This window comes from Alnus glutinosa, chromosome 11 (genome assembly GCF_958979055.1).
Source record: "Alnus glutinosa chromosome 11, dhAlnGlut1.1, whole genome shotgun sequence".
In the NCBI taxonomy this organism is placed as follows: domain Eukaryota; kingdom Viridiplantae; phylum Streptophyta; class Magnoliopsida; order Fagales; family Betulaceae; genus Alnus; species Alnus glutinosa.
Genome location: NC_084896.1, coordinates 27052837 through 27077586, shown reverse-complemented (window position 1 = coordinate 27077586; position 24750 = coordinate 27052837). Strand labels below are relative to the sequence as shown.

At 33.7% G+C, this 24750-nt stretch overlaps 3 protein-coding genes across 3 annotated transcripts; all 3 read left to right on the top strand.

Annotated features, from left to right (window-relative positions):
* Positions 1–4407: 4407 nt before the first annotated feature.
* Positions 4408–5415, top strand: LOC133882828 (protein DMP3-like). Its single transcript, XM_062322050.1, has one exon. It carries the CDS (start codon positions 4611–4613, stop codon positions 5280–5282), a length of 672 nt encoding a protein of 223 aa, XP_062178034.1. The 5' UTR covers positions 4408–4610; the 3' UTR covers positions 5283–5415.
* A 4476-nt stretch (positions 5416–9891) lies between these two features.
* On the top strand, positions 9892–10786 carry LOC133881870 (protein DMP3-like). The gene has a single exon (XM_062320924.1). It carries the CDS (start codon positions 10067–10069, stop codon positions 10706–10708), a length of 642 nt encoding a protein of 213 aa, XP_062176908.1. The 5' UTR covers positions 9892–10066; the 3' UTR covers positions 10709–10786.
* Positions 10787–13125: 2339 nt separating this feature from the next.
* On the top strand, positions 13126–19750 carry LOC133882225 (probable sodium/metabolite cotransporter BASS1, chloroplastic). The gene is made up of 7 exons (XM_062321347.1): positions 13126–13905; positions 14589–14729; positions 17838–17993; positions 18073–18194; positions 18295–18453; positions 19015–19075; positions 19398–19750. The coding sequence occupies exons 1-7, from the start codon at positions 13411–13413 to the stop codon at positions 19587–19589; spliced, it is 1326 nt and encodes a 441-aa protein (XP_062177331.1). The 5' UTR covers positions 13126–13410; the 3' UTR covers positions 19590–19750.
* Positions 19751–24750: the final 5000 nt, after the last annotated feature.

Sequence of the window (24750 nt, the reverse complement as noted above, 5' to 3'; positions counted from 1 at the left end):
AAAAAAAAAAAAAAAAAAAAAAAAAAAAAAAAAAAAAAACCTTCAAGCTAGCTAGGAGACCACCTTGCCAAATGGGAAAGGTGGTCAAGAGTTGAGTCTTGGAGTGGCAAAAGATCATATCTCAAGCTAACTGGGGGTCCACATTGTCACATGGACAATGCGGTCAGTTGTGTTTTAGGGTAGCAAAATATATATATGGATAATGATTCTTTTATAACTCTTATACAACTCTAATTAATTGAGTTTTTTTTTTTTTTTTGTTAGAATTGTGCAAAAAACATTACTATATATATATATATGAGTTAAATACGTTCGACCTCACGTGGTTTAATGACTTTATATATACACTTTTTATTCTTTTTTTCTTTGTACTATTGAATTGTTGTGTTCCTAACTCTATTAGTGATTAGCTTTAATGATTTTATTTTTCTTTTTTATTCTCATTGTTAGCTGCTTCTCTTGTATACTTCATATGTACTTGACTGCGCTTTACATTTTTTAATGATATTACTCTTACTTATCAAAAAGAAATTTGCTCATTGTAGTTCATTTCGTATTGTAGATGGTATCATGTTTATGGCTAAAGACGAAAATTGTATTTTCATCCAACTTTCATCAAAAAAATGACAGAAGTCCATGTCAACACCTCTAAGAAGAAGCTGACACGTGTCTTATGCCTAATTAAAAAAAATAATAATAATAAAAACTTAAAAAAAAAATTAAAAGCTTTAAAAAAAAAAAAAAAAAAAAAAAAAAAGACACCTTATTTTTTTTTTTTTTTTTTTTTTTTTTTTTTTATTTTTCTTTTTTTTTTTTTTTTTTTTTTTTTTTTTAAGTTTTAATTTTAATTAGGCATATAACACGTGTCAGTTTTTTAGAGGTGTTGACTTGAATTTTCGTCAATTTTTGAACAGAAGTTTGGACGGAGGTACTTTCTCCGTTTTTAGCCATAAATGAGGTACCATCTACAATAAAAACCACAGGGAGCAAAATATAAAGTTATTAAACCATATAGGGCAAAAACGTATTTAACCATATATATATTTAAAAACTTTAAGGAAAAATATAAGGTTGATAATTTTTTACACGATTCACGAATATGGCACGAACCTAACATAAAATTAACAATTTTTTTTTTAACCACCTACAAAAACGATTATGCAGTTAAGTAAGGTTTATAATTTTTTATACGATTCACGAATATGGCACGAATCTAACATAAAATTAATAATTTTTTTTAACCATCTACAAAAACGATTATGCAGTTAATGATTAACAGTTAATAATCGCACGTTCGCTTGTAAACCTCTATCTTTCATAATGCTTTTGATATTTTTTTTTGTTTTTTTTTTTATTTGAAAAAGCCGGTGAATATGTTATGTCGAGGTATAATATGGACAATAATGTTGCTACTCTTTAGTTTATTGATAAACTAAAATTATTATAAGTAACGTTATAGAGAAATCGATCGCATAATATCAGGTTTTTATCCTATTATGCTGACATGACAATATCAATATCAGTAGAATAGTATACTTGTAAGATATTAGTGTGGTATATAGCTTTCCTTAATTATTATTTGTCCCTAAACTTTGATATAATTAACAATTCATCTTTTTGTTTATATATTTTTAATGAATTGTTATAGATAAATCTAGTAATTAATCTTTCTTGTTCATATTTTATTCAAATGCCGAGGTCAGGCATTCAAGGGCTAATATTAAAAAATGGCTTCTTCTAAACCTTAACGCATACTCCCCCCACATACGTGCAAGTTAATTGCATACAAAATTAGGATGATTGAACGGCTAAATTACATCATTTTGTCATATGTTTAATGTGAATTAAGTGCTAACAAAATCAATTTGTTTAAAATAAATAAGGTCCAATCATGTGACATGTATGCATAACGTATGTGACATGTATGCGTGACTATCAAGTATCATCCACATCTTGGCATACCAAAGAAAAGGGAAATCCCCATTTCTTAATTTGTTGGTTTGAAGATGAAATTCCAACTATTCAACAAGCATTGTTGTCTATCGACTAAAGGACTTCCTTCAAACTGGATTGGTAGAATTTCCTCCAACTTAGTCTCTAAAAGTACTGCATTCATTAACACGTGAGAAACATATATATACCTTTTTAATTAATGAACTTTTCACATGTTATTTTTATTTTTAATACCATTAATAAGAAAACATGTGTTTTTAACATGCTTAAAGGGTATATGGCAACTTTAAGCCTTTAAAGACTAGTTCCTTTAATCAAATTTGGAGAAAAATTTTACATCGTCTAAAACCCTCCCACCAACCTATGGCCAATCCTTAATTTTTTTTTTTTCAATAAAAAAAAAAAAAAAAAAAAAAAAAAAAAAAAAACCCAACTATGACCAATCCTTTAACCCCTTAGCTATAAGTTATTTTACGTCTAATTGGCTAATCAACATTACTCTCTTAACTCCCTCAACCACTAATACGCAATGAGATCATGATTTATTTTTTATTTTTTATTTCCTAGGGAATTACAAAGGGAGAATGGGAAGCAGAAGATAAAATTAATGCATACATCAAACAATTGGCACAAAATAAGGTGGGCAACACAACAAACATCTAAAGAATCAACCAATATTTATTCAGTGGATAAAGATTCTGAAACTAATAAGAATGAGCCAAAAAGTTGACTTAATCCAATTGAACCTTGTCTCACTTGCCAAGAGAAAAGCCGTCTCACTTGACGGTTACGTTTAATACGGCAATTTACTTACTAAGTCGTAAACCTAGCTAATCTCAAGAGAATAATTGTGTAGTATGGTGAGTTATATACGAACGAACTAACGAGTCGAGTTAAGTTTATATGAGTATGTCTTATTTAATAATCTAACAAAATTTTGCGTTCATAGTTAATTTATTTATTAAACTAATCGAGACTAAATCAAAATTATTCGAGTCTAGCCCACGCTTGAGCCTGTATGCATGTATCCAGGGGGACCAAGAATTTAAAAAAAAATAAAAATTGAGAGAAAAAGAATTTTAATTTTTAATGATCTATCTCATAAAAAAATATGATTTGATTTTTTTTTTTTTTTTTTTTTTGTTTTTTTAAAATAGCTTAAGAAGCCCTCCAAGCCATGAGCTAGTTCATATATACAAATTACACGATATTGATTATTAACAGTATTTAACACAACTAGAATTATGAATATAATCCATTGCGTAAATATACAATAATTTTTTATGTACTTTTAAATACGTACAAACTTGCAGTTAGCATTGTGTAAAAGGTAAGACAGAATTGCATAACTGTGCCTGCATTAAGAAATATCAAATGGTCTTAACAAATTAATAAGAAACCATTTTTTTTTTTCTATTTTTTGGCCATAATTAAATTAATTGGGAAACCTAAGGCCACCTGGATTTAAGGATATATATGGGAGTATTTTCATGGGCATCTTAGAATATGCGAATCTTTAGCTTTGCAGAAACAATTTAATATTCATTAATTCCTCTTAAATTATTCTGTCCTGCAGTGGATAATTGAGGGGCGATAATTCACATCACCTAAAGGAATTAATTTTCTAAGATGTTTCGTAACGACAAAACCACTCCTAATTAATTAAAGTAAAACTTATCAACAGTCTATTATCAAATCTTTTTGGGTAGCTTTCATAATGTTTTTGCTACGTGTTTTTTTTTTTTTTTTTTTTAAATTTGAAAATGTGTTTTTTATTTTGGGTTTTGAAAAACTATTTTAAAAACTTATTAAACCTTTGTTAAAAACTTAAAAAACAAAAAATAAAAAAAATTATGAAATTTCCCGTATATCTTTAAATCACAAATGATTAACAATGATGAATAATTCCCAATTAAGATCATATAACCAATTAAAACAATATTAGAACATCATTTGAATCCAAAAGCTTAAACTATATGTCTAGTGGATTTGAATCCAATCATTTAATTAATTAATTCAACCAAACTCATTCTTGAATACTAAAGTCATGAAGTTTTTATTCTAACACGTTCATATTACAATAGAAAAAATAAAAAATAAAAAAATGTTCCTATTAAATATTCCATGAATTTTGGCACGCGCGTTCTCCTATTGCGGAAGGTTCCCATCACAGTGGGATTCGGTCAATTCTTTTTTCTTCCTCGAAGGCCAGTTGAAAATTTCAAATTTGACGTGCAAGACTTACCATTACCATAAAATCAAACACAACCTAACGTAACGTTAACGCATGTGAAAACGAGTTTGGCTTAGAGGAAAGAAAATCCAGCACACGAACGACGAAGCTTTCAACCTATACATGCTTGAAGTAATGGGAAACTTCACGGAAACAAGGAGGCATGCACATGGCCTCCTCTATATATATATGCATATATTCTCAACATCCAATCTCAAACCCCTTCTATTTAGTTGTCCCCAAGCAACCCCACAACCACTTCTAGCTAGCTCCATCGGCAAAGATATCATCACTTTCTGGCATATATACCTTCGCCGGACACCGCCGCCGCCGGCCGCCACCACAATATCTTGTGTTGATCGATCCTCTCGCTTTTAGGCCGTCTTGTTTTTGTAAGGATCACCAAATTAAACGACCCTTAGAAATGTCTACCCTTAGACCAAGATCCACAACCACCAAGCAACCATCCATAAAAGATACAGAAGCCACACCAATCCCCACCGCCAATGGAGACGTCGCAGCAGTGGACGCCCCGAAAGCCGTTCTACAACGTCAGCCGACTATGTCGCGAAGCCTTACAAGCACGGCAGCCAATCTAGCGAACCTCCTTCCCACCGGGACGCTCCTGGCCTTCCAACTCCTCACACCAATGTTCACCAACAACGGTACATGTGACGCTGCCACACGCCCCATGACGCTCATCCTCCTTGTAATCCTCGCCCTCTCATGCTTCCTTGCAAGCTTCACCGACAGTGTCAAGGCACCAGACGGACAGGTCTACTACGGCTTCACCACCTTCAAAGGGTTGTGGCTAATTGATTACCCAGATGCTTCCGGCGCCGGCCTTCCAGATTTAAGCAAGTTAAAAATAAGGTTGATTGATGGGATTCATGCTGTCTTATCTGTATTGGTGTTTGGTGCTGTGGCTTTAAGGGATAGGAATGTCTTGGAGTGCCTTTATCCACAGCCTGGGCGTGAGATTCAGGAGGTTTTGAACATTGTTCCAGTTGGGGTTGGGATCATTTGCAGCCTCTTGTTTATGGTTTTCCCCACTAGAAGACATGGCATTGGGTACCCTATCACATCAGGCAAATGATTCTTCATTTTTCAAGTATTTTGATTTTCTTGCCCATTCATTTTTTGTTGGAAGAAAGTGTAAGAAACACGATTATTTGGTTCATCAGCAACAACATAATAAATTAGTTTAATCAATTGAATTTCCTTGAAAATTCAAGTGTGGTGCTCTTGTCCTTGCCATATATTTTTTCCTTTATCATATTTGGCTTTTCAATCAATAAGGACCCACTTTTTTGGGCAAATGTCCAAACAGTCCAAATTTTACCTACTCGGACTTTCTGATCACCTGTTCGAATAAGTCTGCAATAAGGCAGCTTCATTCCACGATATCCTCATCCAAAATAATAAGACGTACAGTAACAACTTCGTATGAATCGAGGCAATTTTTGTCTAGATTGAACACACGTTTCATTGTTTGATAAACTCGTCAATCTTTTTAGACAACTGGGGTTAAGAATTAGAAAAAGATGCTGCATTGTTCCTTCCCATTGTAGCTTCTTTTTAGCCTGTCGTTTGAATAATAGGAGGTATATATGCATCTGAATCGTGCAGTTCAGCAATGGGGTAATTCAACTGAACTTCAAGAGGTCTCCTTAGCTTCAACAACAGGATCATCTGATGGTAGAGAATCCCACAGTACAAGCTCTGGCAGTAGTGATTTTGATCAAAAGGATGCTACATCTAGCGATACAGATCAATCTGATGGTACTAGCTCAGGAAGTGCTGAATCCTTTAATACTGCTGCAGTTTCTGGTGGTTCACGTCAGAAATCTAAGAGAGCAATTAGGAGGCCATCCTACCTAGAAGATTACATCCTCTACACATAGTTTTTCATATTTAAGTCAAAATATTATTGATTAAATGATTAAATTCATAATTTCTTATTAGCTTAAAATTTTGAGCTAATAAGTAATAATTTAACATGGCATCAGAACAAAAGTTTTAAGTTGATGCCTACTCCTAGATATTGTTGATGTTTATACTAAAAAAATGTATCAAATAAACCTTAATTAATTATAATAAGCTATGATCAATGTGCTATCCTTGGATGAGGTGTATAGTTGTTTATGTGTTAAAATTAGGGGTGCTAGATGAGCCCGACTTCTCGTGAATTCAGTTCGACTAGGTTTGCTTAAACTCGATTCGGTTTATATTCAAAAAATAAATAAACCGTTTGTGAACACAATAATCGCTCGTATATTAAATGAGACATATTCGTATAAATTCGACTTGACTCAGACAAAGCTCTTAAGCTCGGCTTGTATAAGTTTGACTCGACTCGTCCGGCTCGAATCGTTCGCTCGCTCTTGTGTGTGTGTGTATATATATAGTATTCATATTTATTAATATATATGTATAAAAATAAGTTCTATAAATATAAGATTCTATAATTATAGTGTATAAATATTAACATAGTAAACATAATATATATATATATATATATATATATATATATATATATATATATATATATATATATATATATATATATATATATATATATATAGATCAAAGTTAAAATTATACTAAATTCTAATATTTGTTTTTTAAATAATATTATTATAAAACTTCCCTTGAGCTCAAGCCGTTCGAACTAGATTGGAAGATCGGCTTGTTAAGCTAGACTCTTAACAAGACGAATTCGAACACCCTTCAAAACTAGGCTCGTGCTTAAGCCCCTATTTTGTGTATTTAAGCTGAATTCGACAGCCCTAAGCTCAGCTTAGTTCGGCTCAAATACAACCCCGGACTTAAAACTATGATCATAAATCTTGTGTTTAGTCTAAATTTGAGGGAATATATTATAGAAAGTCCATATTGGGTGTGAAAGTTATAAAAATCTCTACATCAAGCATGTCAATTCTTTCCCTGTGGTTTGTTTATCTCAAAGTATCTATAAAAAAAGAAAATGTCAATTCTTCTTTAGAAGACTATAAAAGTCACGCTAGCTATCTAGTTAGGCTACCGTGCAAGATTAGAACGTAAATTTTGATGACTTTTGATTATTTGAACACGAATTTTACTCCCCCATGTAATTTTTTTCTTATGCAAATGTATTTTTAAGCAAAATTGATCATATTTTGTGCTGATTTTCTTTTGAATTGAGTTGGATCTTATTAAAGTATTAATTTAATGATTAAATTTTTAGGATAAGTAAAAATTTAATATAATATTAAAGTAAAACTCTTAATTTTTCAACTTTGCTATTTACCCAACTTATTTCAATTAAAATAATTCAATGTATTATATGATGCCACGTATAAAGGAAAGTGATTAAAATATTAAAAGCCTTTGAGTGTCCTTCATGGGAACAAAAATTCAACAATCAGATAAAGACAGCTGACTTTAATTTGTTCGACTACTTTTTTGTCTTTCCTTGAAAGATGAAAACGAATCCGAATATTGCTGGTGCCAATTCCTATGGAGACCATTAAAAGGTCATTTGACTTAGTTAGGATATGGCTAAACTAATTAAATTGAGAAAAGACAAATAAAAAGAAAAGAAAAAAAGATTATGATTTAAGCATATGCACTAATCTTAATTAGCTTTGCACAAATTATTGAGAGAGTTCTATGATTTCTAGATTTCTTAATTGCTCACCTATTTTTTTTATGCCCCAACCCATACAATGAGAGGTTATATATAGCCTCACCGCCATATGGGAGGAGAAACAACCAAAGTAACACTCCAGGTATTAATTCATCGTATAATCAATACGCATGTATGATGTAATTGATAAGCGTTATGTACATCCGTTACAATTTTACAAGTCCGGCTTGTAAGAATATATAGAAGAGTGTGCTCATTCCTGTAACAAGTGAAACATAACACATAAAATATTTAACTGAAATAAAATAATAAAGTATAAAGTTGAGATTCAAACTCAATACTTTTACTCTTACACTATGTTAAATCACCAGCCAACCATAAAGGGATGAATCCTACTTGCTCTAAACTATGTGTAGGCTTGAAGTTTTGTCTCCTTCTTACATGGCATAACATATAAGGTTTCTCTTGCCATATAAAAGGAGGAAAGATTGTTGGAACAGTTTTTTCCATGTCAAATATCAATCAATTCTTACCTGCAAAAGTGGGAAAAAGCAAGTAATGGACTTTGCCGGTGGGTTACGTGGGTATCGTCATATAGACGAGAGATAACCCTAATGCTTAAGTAAAAAATGTATTTAAATAAGAGGAAGATGTGATGAATGCAAATTAGAGCAAGAGCTTTGGGAGAGACCAATAATCATTTTTACTTGGATGTAAGTCACATTTTATGGTAATCTTCTATTAACTGCTTCCTTTCGGTTTTAGTAGAATCCTTCTTTTTGGTGTGGTTCATTCAACGTTTGTCCATATTGATGCGCACGCGCACCTATGATTGTAATCGAACCGAGCAAAGTTAAGTATTGAATGTTCAAACTCGGTTCGTTTAATTTTTTTCAAACATGAGTCGAGCTCGAGTTTATCACCGAACTAGATAATCACTTTAAGCTCTGTTCATTTATTTTTCGAACGAACTTGAACTTGTTTACGAGCTACTCTATTAATTTAATCATTCCATATATAAAGTAAATGTTGTGATTGTTTCATATTTTTGTGCAAGTGGTGCGGTAGTGAAACCGGGTAGGTGGGTCATGATTTAGGGTAGATGGGCTTGGTATTTGGGTTGCGTGGACTTGCCAACCCATAAACCCAAGAAAAGTCAACTTTGATCTACATGTATATCCTTGTCATATTCCTACTCTTGCATAACGTCGTCGTCACCCATGTTGACAACTGAAATTTGATATTAGCTTCAAGAAACAGATCGATCCAAGTCATGAGCATATCTTCAACAAATAAAACAATCGGGGAAACTTCAGGGAAAAATATCAACCTTACAGGACACGAAATCAAACAAACCTAACCCTATCTTTATTTAATGAAAAAAATAATATATAAAATTGGTTTATACGTGGTTTATTTTTTTGCAATTAGCTTCAAAATAAATTTATCTGAAATATGTCAAAAAAATAATTTATTTTTTACGGTCAAATTTCGTCCACTAATTTAACAGATTTTGTTAATATGGCACTAACTTAAATAAGATACGTGTGATAATTTTATTAATTATGACGTGTCACACTATCGAAATCAAGATATGATTCCCTACTAACTAAAAACACAACTTTTCACCGATCAACTTACGTGATAGGGAATCATATTTCTTTAAAATATATATATATATATATATATATATATATATATATATATATATATATATATATATATATATATATATATATATATATATATATGTATATGTATATAAGCTAAAACTCATATATGATTCCTTGCCACGTAGACTAGTCGTTAAAAAATTGTGTTTTTAATTGATAAAGAATCATATCTTATCAGAATTTGGTAATTCAGTGAACATAATTTAGCTATAATGACAAAATTATTGACGTCTAAATTTATTTTAATACCATATGAAACTAAATTATTTTGATGAAATTTGATCGTAATGACTAAATTATTAACTTCTAAATTTATTTTGATATCATATAAAACTAACTGCAAATAAATAAACGACGGAAGATTTATTTTACATTTTTTCCTTATTTAATTGCTTCCAAGCAAAGCATTGAGCAACAACCACTTCTAGTCTAACTCTAGACGCAACTTCTCTTCTCATTTGCCACCTAAATTTCTTCTCTAATCTCTAGCCCTTTGATTCGAAGGCTCTCACATCGTACCCACCATCCGAATAACCGCCACCGCCACCGCCACCGCTGCATCTTTTCCGGGAACCAAAAATGTCTAATCTCAGGCCAAGACCCACACCCACGAAGCAGCCATCAATTTCCGACACCCCAAAAGCCCCACTACAACGGCAGAAGTCTTTCTCACAAAGCGCAGTCTCCCAAACCTTTACAGCCACCGCAAACCTTGCCAAACATCTCCCCACAGGCACCCTCTTGGCGTTCCAGCTTCTCATACCGATCTTCACCCAAAACGGCGCGTGTGACTCCGCCACTCGCCCCATGACAATCATTCTCCTCGTCCTCCTCGGCCTCTCCTGCTTCCTCGCGTGCTTCACCGACACCGTCGAGGCGTCGGACGGACATGTCTACAACGGATTCGCCACCTTCAAAGGGCTTTGGCTGTTCGACTATCCAGACCCTTCAGGCGCCGGCTTGCCGGATTTGAGGAAGTATCAAGTAAGGTTCATCGATGTGGTTCATGCTGTGTTATCAGTGCTTGTGTTTGGTGCTGTAGCTTTGAGAGACAAGAATGTGTTGGGGTGCTTTTATCCAACGCCTGGACATGAGGCTAAGGAGGTTTTGGATATTGTTCCTCTGGGTGTTGGGATCATTTGCAGTTTGTTGTTTGTGGTTTTCCCCACCAGAAGACATGGCATTGGCTTCCCTGTCACATCAGGCAAAGAGGAAAAATGATATAAATATGTTTTTTCTCATCTCATTTTTTAAATTTATCATCCAATTGATGAGTTGCAAATAGGAGAATTTTAAATTTAATTATATAGAGATGTGTATAAGATATATGCTTATTATTTCTCAAATATTATCACTACGCTTTTAATCACTTTTGATATTGTAATGTGTAATAAACTCTTGTATCCGTCATTATTAAAAGAGTAATGTTATACACATATGCTACACCTTTATTCTATTTTAATCTTGCTATATTGACCTGGCATAGTTTAGTAGACATTTGATTTTTTTTTTTATTTTTTTTTTATTTTTTTTTTTTAATAGTTGATCTAATGGCTACAAAGTCATTACAAATTGATATGACAATTTACATAACACTTAACACATCAATCATTAAATCTAGTTGTGTCCGACGTAGTAGTGCCACATGAAATGTTATATCAATTTGTAAGTTCACATAACACTTATCACATTACCTGTGAAAAAATTAAATTTAATTACGACTAACATGACACTACGTAGATTACCAAGTTAATTTGTAATGGACTGGGAGTAGAATAATTAGTAAAAATTAGCTTTTGTGTCATTGTCCTGTTTATTTTTCCTTTATATAAATTTTTAGGGTAAGAAAAAGAGAAAATGTTCTTTAGTTGAAAAGGCAACAAAAAGATGGTGAAGAGTTTATATAAAGAGGAGAATTGTTCAGAAAAAAATAAAAAATTGCATTAATATGTAAAATTTGAGTACTTTTCTTTTTTTTTAAAAAAAAAAAAAATAATAATTTTAATTTTTTTTTACATATCATGTTTTGAACCAATCAATTTTTTACATGGGTTTTAACAGCTCACACGAATATTCTACGGATATGTCATGAAATGCAAACAAGCAAAATTCGTGTGTAACATGTAAATGACAATTTTGTGTCACTCTCACATTATTTGAACAACTATAAGCATTAAAGGGAATAGGAAAATGCGATGAATTATTGGAAATTATATGTAAAGATTTATTCATGGTTAAGAATAGAAGGAATGCGATTTGTTTGCTCTAAGTTTTACTTTTGAAATAGTGGAGGAAACCAAAGATTTCAAGCAAACAAGTCATACACATGAGACTAGTAAAACGTTTGCAACTGCCTTTTCGGATTTTGACTGTGCTTATTGTGAGGATCATGTCCGTCTATATACTTAGAAATTTTGGAAAGTGGAAGGCTTTTGAGACGGTCATGTCTTTGCCTGAATCTTCTGATTTAGTGTTTTCAGCGCTTTATGCGGTTCTTATTAAGAGGATTGAATCATTTTTTTAACCAATTTCTTAATGTTTGTATGTATTTGTTGCACCGTTATTTTCGTTTTGAATAACCTTCCTATTTTTATAGGTCTTTTACTCTCTCAGATAATGTAATTAAGGAATTTGTTGTCTCTAGATCTTAATGTTTGGGATCAATTTTGGTTGATTCATGAATATTGAAACGTTTAGTTTAAAAAGGTATTCCACTCTCTCCAATTCGAATCAAGAGTGAAAAAGAATCTTACTTGTAACATGTTTCCTATTTACGGGTAGCTTTATGTATTGAGTTTGAATAACTTCTCTCAATGTCAAAAGCTTGCGACAATCCTTGAGTCGTCCCTAAAATTAAATTGGAATTTTCCCCTTTACCCCAATCTCATCATCTTTCATGAACAAGAAAATTGTTCCAAAGGTTATGGCCAAATACCATGGCTTGGTAATACATCAGTTGCAAAATATTTTCTAGGCAATTAGGCTAGAAGGACGCTATTCATTATATTTTTAAGTGAAAAGTTTAGCTATAAAATTGGGTAATAATTTTTTTTATTTAGTGTCGGTTTGATTTAACAGCTTCAAAACGTGCGGTTTGTAAACGAAAGGTGTTGATTCAAATTATTAGCACGTACATCATCTAGTTATATGATAATTATACGACAATCTACTAAATAAATTACTCTTTCAAACATATACCTCCTAGGCTACTAAAAAAGAAAAAGAAAAATAAAAAAATTCTGTCTATCAGTAAAACTACATGTAAATTCTATAAAATTAATAATAGGTTTAAAAAAGAAAAAAGAAAAAAAAAATATGACAACATATCTCTTTCACTCATGAACTGTGTTTGAGACACGGTGCCACATTGAACGGCCAAAATCTGTCATTTTGGATTCCCTTTGCCGTACTTGGCATGTGATTTGGGTCATGGTGTCTATCAGAAATTCAGAATCCGTGATAAAAAGGCCAGCCTTCCATGATTTGGATTCCGTGCAATAATAGATCATGACACTAAAGGTAATGAAAAAGAAAAAAAATTGAAAGATGATTGTTGGGTCCGGCCACTCCCAAACGGGGCTGGAGATGGCTGCGATCACTCTTTGATGATTAGGGGTGGTTGCGATCATCTCGAACCATCTTTTGGAACGGTGGTTCGGTCACCGCTAATAAACACCAAAATGTCCTTTCATTTTTTTGTTTTTGTTTTCATTTGCTTGTTGCTGTTATGATCTGAACCATTCATTTTAAGTTAGGTCCGCAAAAAATCTATCGTACCCACTGTAATACCCAGAGGTACTGCAGCACCGGATTGAAATCCAACCTTCCATGTCGATCACAGTTTCAAGGAAAGACTAAAGGACCTCTGAAACCCATGCAAATCTAGAATGTGACTCTGTATTTCACTTCTACATTGATCAACCATGTCCCTCTCTTTAAGACCCAGTCCCTTCACCTCACCTCCACAACTCCGCCAAAGAATTTTCATCGTCAGACACAAAACACCCGTTATTTCTTTAAGACCAAAGTTCACAAATTTACTCACTATCCCAGCTGTTTATGGGAATTCTGAACATTTTCCTGTCACTCCGTCAAAACCCAGATGGGAAAACTTGTTGTATACTACAAAGCTCAGAAATTTACCCATGATAAAAGCTGTTCATGGAGATTCTGAACATTCACCTGTAACTCCAGAAAAACCCAGATGGGAAAACTTTTTAGCTACTGCAGCGAGCTTGTACCCTCTTTATGTGATTGTTGGATGGTTTGTTGCTTGCTTTAAGCCGTCTGCTTTTGCATGGTTTGTTAAGAGAGGCCCGGCATCGTATAGCTTGTCTCTTTCCTTGATTATGTTGGCAATGGGTATCACTCTAGAGCTCAAGGACTTGATCCGTCTGTTCTTGGAAAGGCCCCTTTCAGTAAGTTTTGATTTTGTTCAAAATGGTTATGGATATTTGAGGAATGGTGTTATGAAATTGCATATAATATGGGGTTTTTGGTGAAATTTGAATAATGGATATGCTTAATGTTGGAAACTGTCATGTTGGTAAACTCCTTATTACATATTGGCATCATCAATGTGAAGGACTTTGCTACAATATCGTTCAGCAGTACATTGCATGGTGTTGGCGATTGTTTGGAATATTGTGTTACTTACTATAAACCATTGTGAAGTCGAACAATTTTGAAGAAATCAATTCATTGGGAATTTGGTATTGGACTGAATATCAATTGGTTGACATCATGTGATTAAAACAAGAGAAATGCTATAAACCACACTGCCATCCAAAGGCTACTAGACCTTGTTATGTTAGCTGGGTGGGATAGTTGTAGGATAGTGGTGTGGTTTCTTGCATTATTCTTAGAACAATTGAAAACTGTGGGGGTGTGGTTATAAACGACCCAAAGCAAAAGGGTGAATGACATAATTTATCTAAATTTTTTGGAGTTTTCATACATTCTTATTGATGGCTTCCATTGATCTTCTCTTGGCCTGGTCAAGATTTTGTTGGATCACTTGCTTCTGTCTGGTTCTATAGATTTCTGTTCTTAAACATGATCTTCCAGTTGTTGAGATTCTTGTTTCTAAATTTTGGTTCAGATATTATTCGGTTGTGCTGCTCAGTACACGATTATGCCATCTTTTGCATTGCTTATTAGCAAAATCCTGGGGCTTACGCCATCACTTTCAGTTGGCTTAATATTGCTTGGTTGTTGCCCTGGTGGTACTGCCTCCAATGTGGTATGCTTACCTTTTTTCCCCTTACATTTGTTCTTTTTTCTGAACTTATATATGGAATTTTATGTGTAGACCCATTTATCAGAGTTTTCATTTATGTCTTTATTGAGTAAGACATGCCTGATCTTGTTTAACCACTTATCCATTTATTATTTCCCTTATGTTCTAGCGGATTCCAATGGATAGCATTTGAGGCAAGAAAACTTGTGCAGGCCTTATGTCTCAAGAAGGACATGGGACTTGCTTACCAATTAGTAATGTTAAAGATTATATACCTAATCACAGATGATTAAGAAATTCAATTTTAATCCTTTAAAGCTCACAGAGTGGTAGCTAGATAGAGGGCTGGTGGTTATGAGATGATGAGATGGAATAGATTTTGGGCTAGTCTGAATAGTTGTTGTGACAACTGACTTGTCAAAAAATGACTTCATGGGCCCTAGTACTGCCGCATCGGATTGGCTTCATTACTTCTCTAGTTAGTCAATGATAACACTGCAATGTAATCCACAACAAAATTATCACTTTTCCATTATCCAGGTATATATTTACTGTTAGGTCATGGGCCTACAGGGTGGTTCTTTAAGGGGAAGTAGGCCCACCAATAAACCTTGGGTCTAGTGCAATTACAGGATAAAAGAAAATCTAGGTTTTAGGAGGTAACTTGTAAGTCACCAGCCAAGCTTATGGTTGAGAGCAGTTTTAGCGAACCAGTTAGCACAAAAGATCTCTTACCTGTGATTATGGTGGACTTTAAGCCACCATCTTGCAACAAAAGTTCCTGGTAGTCTTGACCAAGCTCCTTCGATAGGAAAAGATGAATTTAATAATTTAATTTATATTCTAACACTTCCTCTCACGTGTGGGCTCAAACTCCCCCTTAATAGGTGAGGCCTAACACGTGGAATATTTAATTGAAATGAGAGGTGAATGACGAAGACAGGTTTCAAACCCAGGACATCTGCTCAGATACCATGTTAAATCACCACTTATCCTAAAAGCTTAAAATGAAAGAAAGAAGTAAATTTTATCATTTAATCAATACTTTAACACTCCCCCTCGTGTGTGAGCTCAAATTCTATTTTAATTGGTGATGCCCAACACATGGAATATTGAATTGAAATGAGAGGTAAATGAAAGAGATAGGGTTCGTACTTAAGACGTTTGGCTATGATACCATGTTAAATCACCATTTATCCCAAAAGCTTAAGCTAATGGGAATGCGTAAATTTAATCATTTTATCAATACTTTAACAGCTCCAACTTGGATGAGAATCACAAACTTCTTGATTATCATGTTGGTCTCCACCATAGAAGTAGATTCGATTTTTTTGTTGTTGCCGTTAAAGAGTTTTCAACTTTTTATTTTTATTTTTTTTATTATATATATATATATATATATATATAATTTTGTTTGTACTCTTCATGGCTCATGTGCTAAAAGAAAAATTGTACTTTCACAACTAGTTCTTTTAATAAAATTTACCCCATTATTTGGACATTGTGTTAGGGTTGACCTTCAGCCCCTAGAGAACTTCATGAACATGAGTATACATATGCAAGTTTAAAACCAAAATGTTAGTTAGGGCTATACAAGATTGTAAGATTCATTGTTAGGCATAATGTTGGCCAGTTGTAGAAGAAGTTTACAGATGTTTGTACACGTACTTCATGGTTGTCCATAATTTCAATTTTTAGCTCAACTAAAGCTTGTCCTTACTGTTTGGGATTGGATAGCCATTTTTGTTCCATATTTGGCAATGGGATTCAAATATATTGCTAAATGGACAGTGGGCCAATAACACTATGTATTTTGTGACAAACATATGCATCATGAAGGCAATTGATGTTTATCCAGTTAGTTTACTGCGTATGATGTAGAACAAGAAGCTTTGATGCCAAATTGACATAGGACAAAGGGCTTGGACACCAAGTTTGATATAGGACAGCAATATGGGGAGTTTCTATACAGTAAATAGGATAAAGCTTAGGGAGAAGATTGTGGCTTTGAATTTCTAAAGGATGGACAAGCAAGTAATAATCATGGTAGGATAGATTGTTTTAAGGGGCTGGAAAGGTTGGAAGATTTCTGGGCAGCAACTTTTGTAGGATTCATGAAGGACCAGGCTAAGGTATTATGGAGGCAAAGGCAGATAAAAGTTAGAGAATTTGGGTTTCTTATAGGGAAAGGGAAAGGGTGGGGTTTGGAAGGCAAACAACAGGTCCAATTCAAGTTTTGGCTTCTGTTTTGATGCCATGAACAGAACTCAAGAACGGTAAAATTGCTTGGATAGTTTAGAAGCTATTTAATGGATGAGGGATATTAAGTTTCTATGAGTAGGATTTTAGGAAAAGACTGTTGCAAAATCAGATCTAATCTTAGCTGGAATTTGATTAAAAAATTTCTGGGAACTTTAAAAGAAATGAAGAAGTCGAAGGTAATTTCACCTAATTCTCCTAAGCGGCACTCCTAGAGATAATTACTGTGAAAATTCTCATAAAACTTGTTGAATTGGAAGTATATATATTCAGTTATAAACTTCTAGCCCAACTGTAACAGGACTTGGACTCCATGGCTTTGACTATTAAATCCACACATAAAAGCCTAATAACATCAGAAAACCCATAATAAGAACCATTGAACGAAACCTACAGTCCAGAAATCTTGAAATGATAGAATTACCTACTTAGAACTGAAGAGAAGAAAATAATACAAAATAATCACTCCATAACTTAGAGTTAAAATTAAGACTCGATAGCAACTAAAGTGGCCAATGGTGCAATTTGGCCTGATATAAAATTTAGACCACAATTTTGAACAATTTCTGTCAAATATAATAAAAAGGTTTTTATATAAAATCATTACTCTATAACTTAAGAGTTAATTGTACCTTTCAAAATCTAGGTACATTTAAAGCTTGATAGACTGTTGTGTATTGTTGCTGAAGCCAATTGAACTGAGCCTCCATCAAAGTTTGTTAATTTAGTTAAATGGATAGGGGTTTTATTTCTAATTGATATAGAAACTTAAATCAGTTGGCTAATATATATAACACAAGGTCTTGAAGTTTATGAGATTTCCCATTTACCTATTTCTGTTTAGTGTTTCAGGTGACCTTAATTGCTCAAGGGGATGTTCCTTTGTCTATTGTCATGACGTCGTGCACTACTCTTGCAGCAGTACTTTTGACTCCTCTTTTGACAAAGATACTAGCAGGAACTTATGTTCCTGTAGATGCTATTCAACTTTCTATCAGCACCCTGCAGGTGAACCAAATCTAAACAAGCTTCAGTTATATAATATCATGTACAAATCATGTTGTGATCTTTATTCTATCCTGTATAGGTGGTGGTTGCACCAATTCTGTTAGGTTCTTATCTAAAGACCGCAGTTCCTGCAGCGGTGAAAATTGTGACGCCTTTCGCACCACTTTTTGCTGTTTTGGCTTCATCACTCCTTGCATGCAGGTTTTGGTTTTTTTTACACTTTATTACTTGTCTTGAAGATAGTTCATTTTGGATAATCTTTCTCTCTCACGCGCTTATATCCATACTATTTTGGGGACAGTGTATTTTCTGAAAATATTGTCCGGCTCAAGTCAATGGTTGGTGCACCGTTGGCATCCGATCTTTCTCCACTGCAGTATGCTCGAACATTATTATCTGGTGAACTCGGGGTTGTAATGCTTGCTGTGGCATTATTACATTATGCTGGTTTTGTACTTGGGTGAGTTTTACCTTTCATTTTGATGACTTTAATCCATTAATGTGCACATCATTCGTTGAGTTGATGGTGATAGATATCTTTGTTTCAGTCTGTAATGACTGCAAGTCTAATTGTGTTTTGATCTTTTACCTGTTTCTTTCTTCTTCTTTTTTTAATTTTTATTCTTGGCATACTATATACAATTACTTTGCTTCATCTTCCTGTTAACTGTAATTGTATTGAGTACAAAATTGACTGGGAAAAAATGCCACCATTTACTGCATTCGAGTACAGCAATTTAGTAAACTAGATGGTCCAGACCTTAAGTGCCACACATCCCTTTGACGTCATAGATGAGATCTATTGAGCTATAGCATATCCATACCCTCTTCTTTATACATACAAAATTTTCATTTTCCATGCAATATATGGTGTATGATATATTCTCAGTGATTGTGACTAATTAAAACTTGGTTTTTCCAAAATTACTAGTTCTTATTATGTGCATTTTTCGTGTTGGTATTGGTTAAATTAGTAGTCTAATTTTTTATTCCATACAATCAATTGGGTCTTTATCTGCAGGTATATATCAGCAGCTATTGGTGGGTTTAAAGAACCACAGCGACGAGCAATATCAATCGAGGTATATGCGGTAGATTGTTAAACCAGTTTCGAATATGGTTAGGCATTTAAAATCTTGGTTTTATGTTCCATTTGAGCCCTGCTCAAAATTGACAGAAGTAATTTTTGAAATCTCAATATTTTACTTTGTTTTTTTAACTGCCTCAGCTTTTAACTTCATTGTAAGTCTTGTTGAAGTTTTTGGCTTTCTATAATCAGAATTGAAACATCAAAATTACATCAAATTTTTTTAAGACCATGCTATGCTTCCATTTGATCTATAATGGCAGGAGATGATATTTGATAACAACCAGTAATTTTCTATCTGTGACATTTCTTTGCAGGTTGGCATGCAAAATTCTTCCTTAGGCGTGGTTTTAGCATCGTCCCATTTCACCTCACCAATGGTTGCAGTACCTCCAGCTGTGTCTGCCGTAATTATGAATGTCATGGGTAGCAGTTTGGGTTTCCTTTGGAGATACAAGGATCCTTCGGATTCAGAGAAGAGCCCTAAAGCTAATAAAATTGATGATTAGTAACTTTTGAACCCCTTTTTAAGTTTTTACAGATTCTCTAATGGAATTATTAACATAGGTTGGTTTCTGTTTCGACAATATTCCAACTTTAATACCTCTTTACTTTTTAAAAAACATAAATTTTTAACAAAATTATAAGACACACTACCTTAATTCCTTTCCTTGCACCAGCCGCCAAGTACATCGTTTAACTCTTCGTATCACTCTGTCTCTCTCTGTCTCGTTGAAGATCAGACATCTCTCTTTGTTATATTCTCTTTCGACACTTCCACTTCTAACATTTCTTAATCGGAGGCTGGACGAAAATGACTTCTGTTGCAAAAGAGTTGAAGGTCATTTTGACATTCTAACAATGACGGAGGCGGAAAGCGAAAAGCTCATTTCGGCCTCCGCCATCATGCCCATCTCCGATGCTCACCCCTTGCCTGTAATTGCCAATAGGGGGCATCGTAATTGCCTTTTGACTTTTGTAGTTTCAATGGGAATTGACTCTGCTGGCACCATTTGCTCAGATTATTAATGCATTAAGAATAACCTGTGAAAGATATGCAGGTGATAAAATCTAGATCAATCTACCATAATTCCAGGGTTAAAAAGAAGAAGAAGAAAACATGAATTCCTTGTACTTCGTCTTCTTGTTGGCCTTTTGTAGAGGGACATGAAATGGACGTGAGAAACAAAATGTTATTGTCATGGACAGAGACAGAATTTGCTTTCCTCGCTAGAATACCAACAGAATATGACAAGTGAATTGCTTTCCTCACGTGTACATGTTCTTTTCAACACCTTTCTTGTCTTGGAGCTTTAACAATGACAAATAATTTACACAAAAGAGAATAGAAAATAATTTTTTTATAAAAAAAATTATGAAGTGAAACCGCACCAAAGCTGAGCCCTCCATACCCACCCTTGGAGAGTAAACCTTGGATACACGACTCCACCCATCAAAATCGTGTATAAGGATGTTCGAGTCAACAGATCATCCTAAGCCCACATACCCTTTAACCATTTTAGGCTGCATCATAACAGGTAAAAAAGATTCCCAATTCAATATAAACCCAAGAAAAAAATTGTACATTTTTCCTTTTTTGCAGAATGATAAAGAATTTCTGCTGCCTCACTAATTATGATCTGATATAATTTACCTCAATGCTGTTGCTCCAACTTTCTTGCATAATTTTTTCAAAACAAAAACATTAAAATACAAACACTCTAAGCTACTTTCACATTTATGTCACATCAGAACACTTTGTTTATTTGTTCAATTTGTTAATGCTTTTTAGATAATTTTTTTTTTCTTCCGTTTTTTATTAGCCAAGGCCAGATTTGAGTAATAAACAAAGAATATAACTGAAAATTGATTTTTTTTTTTTTAAAAAAAGAAAATTTATATTAAATACTCTATTGTTGGCTACCCTCTCAATTACATGGAAAAACAGATTCTCACTGGTGAATACACCAAGTCTCCACATCCAGACATGAATATGGGTTAAAAAAAGTTGATTTTGAATACATCGAAGGCATTCTCCCCTCCTCGACGGTATTCCCAATCAACCTTAATTAATTTCTCTCTTTCTCCCATTACATATACAACACCTTTTCAATAGTTTAGCTTGAGTTCTTACTTACCATTTGGGACTACTTCTTCTCCACCAACAACCTTTTCAGGTGCATATTTCTCTACCTCTATTGTTTCTTTTAACTTGCTCATGCATACTCATTGGCTTCTTAAGAACCATGGCATACTTGAAACAAACATATAGGCATTAATAGTATTGGATGCTAAAGGATTCGGAATCCCGGTAATTTAGACAATAAATGTGAGCGAGATTCTTTGGGGTCCATCTATCCGAATAGAGAAGCGGGCTACCTGAGACATGTTCGGATAAGTAGGCTCCTTGGAGCTCTCTTACATTTGCGCTAGCAATTTGGGCGCAAATTGCTAGAGATCACATGCTCTATTAAAAATACATATGAGAATTACATGCTCTAATGACATATATCAGTTTAATGGATTGGGTTTGAAGAGTATTCTTTAACCTAATTTGGCGAAAAACTTTATCCCAAATTTAATTTAGAGTTGTTTTTGGAAATATTTAGGGAAAAAGAGTGCTAGTGAGTCTTCAAATCCTATAGATGCATTTCCTTGTTTTGTATTATACATTCATAATAAAAGATTGATAATAGTTAATAGGATATTATCCATTTTAATCTAAATTGATAATAGTTTGAGATATTTAATATATTAAAGATTCTCATTTCTCATACAAGAGATAATAGATTAATTAGAACATAACAATTTATTTATTTATTTTTTTTGTAGAAAAAAAAGATGCTCTGGTTTTGCCCCTATGCATATTGATATTCATCACTCAAATTCTAGTAAATTAAAGAAGTGTTTTTTTTTTTTTTTTCACTAATCAGAATTGTTAGGGATAAAATTAACCCTAGAGACACGTGGACTCAGAGACATCTCGGATCTATGTCTCGGACATTTATTTCGGCCAGCGAAGAAAAGATTGCCTAGGTATAAATAGATCTTGAAGATATAACGACATCTCGGTACAAATACATCTCGGAGGCAAAACGATATCTCGGTCCTAACACTCCAGGTTACGGTATATGGAACATCCCGAGATCTCCTAGTCTGAATGGAGCGAGCATATCTCGGATATTTGTGTCTCGGAGTAATAACGTCTCGGTATGATATCGAGTCGGTGTGATATATCCTCGGGGTGATATCTATCGGATGTGTCAACATCTCGGACTTACACAGCCCCGTTGTGGAACAGATATATCCCGAGATCTCCGGGTCGGAGCGAACACGTCTCGAATATCATCGCCTCGGAGGTTAGCTGAAATGTGCTACAGACTTCTGAAAGGTGTCATGCGCCACGTCCGTCTTAAAGTGAGATAAAGATAGAATGCCAGAAGATCAGGGATAAACTACAGATCCATAATTTATGGGATAAAATGGTTATTGACATGGAATCAAGTTTAAAGAAGTACAAACGCGATCAACTACGGACTTCACACTCCTACTCGAATTCCCTGAGGATATAGTTAAAGTTCAACCAGGCTAGGACTCAAACTCCTAATCCAATTAGGTGTCAAGAAGATCCGGCCTATAAATAAAGACCGTCACATCAGGTATAGGGACGAATTCTCTAAGCTCCTGAGATTAATATTCAGAATACTCTGCAGAAAACTTTTTAGACTGACTTAGGCATCGGAGTGGGCGTGGTCGGCACCCCCGACGAGTTGTTTGTTCCTTTTTGCAGGGTTGAGGTATTCGGTAGAAATCAACAGCAAATCTTTAGGCGACACGTCACCATACCGGAAACTGTACCAACAAGAATCAAATTTATTTGGACGGTTTTGATCCATAATTAATCTCACAGAAGAGTATCAAAATGGGTGAGATCCCATCTATAATGATAAGGATGTGTCCCATCATTATATACTGTATATTCTACTATTATGTTAATCACATTTAACTAATAATCATGGTCATTAAATTCTCAATATATCAGATCCATTTCGATTAACATTGCTTCTTGGATCCAACCATTGTCAAGTTAAAAAGTGATTCATAATTATTTTGGCACATTTTGTTTTTCATATACATAGGTTTATCTAAATTGGTGTTGTAGCTAGTTTTACCTCAACAAAGATGTAAACACAGATTCCGGCACGATTGCAAGCAAAAACTTGTACTTGAATTGCACCGATTCAATATCATCGAGACGTAATTTATCCCATTGAATATTGAATTTAAAGGCAAAAGATTTATCAGCTCTATGGAATTAAAACCCAAGTAATTGCGAATTAATTAAAAATGAAAATGAATTAGTTCTAAATATTTGTCAAATGAAAATTTTATAGATAAAGTTTTCCTCCCAATTGAGTTGGTTTATTAAAGTAACATATGTCCTTAAAGCATGCAATTCTCACGTTCATTTTCAAAAAAATGTATATGAGAATCACATGTTCTATTAATCCTATTAATAATGCACGCGAGAATCACATGCTCTAAATATCAGTTTAATTGACTGAATTTAAGAAAATTCTTCCAACTCAATTTAAAGAAAAACTTTATTCAAATTTTATACGTTTGGTTGGATGAATTTTCATTTTTATATTAGTTATACAATCTCACTTCTTTTCCTTTTTTTATATAATCTTTTTGTTTCTTCCCCAGGAGAATGGTTGTTTTTGGTGGACAACATGCCTAGCAGCAGCAGCAGCAGTCCTAGGAGAAAGAATTTCACAAAAATAGAAGATTCTAACATGTCTCAAACTATTTGCTTGTTTAGAAAATATCTTCTTAAAAGATCTAAGCATAACAATGGCAAGACCAACATGGAAGAATCACAAGTTATCAAGAGGAGGACTTCAGCCCACCCTTTGTTGCCACCAAAATTTGGTTGTAATAATTTGAATCGACCACCTTCTCTCTTAGAGCAACACATACTTCCAGCACTTAGGTATATCATATTTGATACAATCTATGTGACATTAAATTTGACTAACTTTTGTTAAATGCAAGAGTGCTGTTAGGGACACTGCAATTTTTATTATAAGTCTATTTTAAATTGATGGGATAGTTCACATGACGCTTACTATATCAATCACTAAACAATTAAATTTGATTGTAGCTGACATGATAAGTGTCACGTTAGTTTGTAAGTTCACGTCGCACTTATCACGTCAGTCACTAAATAATTACATTTAATTTGTAAGTGACGTGATAAGTATTACATGAACTGCTATAATAAAGGCCGGATTGACCCCTAAACACTATCCATTAGCAAAAATGATCTCTTTAGCTCATTGATGTGAATAGGTGTGATGCTTTACCATCAGAGTTGCAGGATGACAAGTCTTCAACGTCACAGCTCACAATATTCTATGCAGGGAGTGTTAATGTCTACATTCTACAACAATGTACCTGCAGACAAGGTGCACAACTTATATATATATATATATATTTTTTTTTTGAATTCCAAAACTTTCCCTAATTTGCAACCGGACCTATAAAACAAAGTTTTCTTTTAAATAGGGTCGAAAGAAATTCCTTAATTTAGTCTAATTAAATTGACATATATCCTTATAACATATGAAAATCACAAAAAAAATGCATGTGATAATCACATGTTCT

What these genes read in the sequence shown, in the direction of transcription:
- LOC133882225 (XM_062321347.1), top strand. Translation starts at nt 13,411, where the DNA reads ATGTCCCTCTCTTTAAGACCCAGTCCCTTCACCTCACCTCCACAACTC. An exon ending in TTTCTATCAGCACCCTGCAG is followed by an intron (nt 17,994 to 18,072) that starts GTGAACCAAATC and finishes TATCCTGTATAG; the next exon opens with GTGGTGGTTGCACCAATTCT. An exon ending in TATGCTGGTTTTGTACTTGG is followed by an intron (nt 18,454 to 19,014) that starts GTGAGTTTTACC and finishes CTTTATCTGCAG; the next exon opens with GTATATATCAGCAGCTATTG.
- LOC133881870 (XM_062320924.1), top strand. Translation starts at nt 10,067, where the DNA reads ATGTCTAATCTCAGGCCAAGACCCACACCCACGAAGCAGCCATCAATT.
- LOC133882828 (XM_062322050.1), top strand. Translation starts at nt 4,611, where the DNA reads ATGTCTACCCTTAGACCAAGATCCACAACCACCAAGCAACCATCCATA.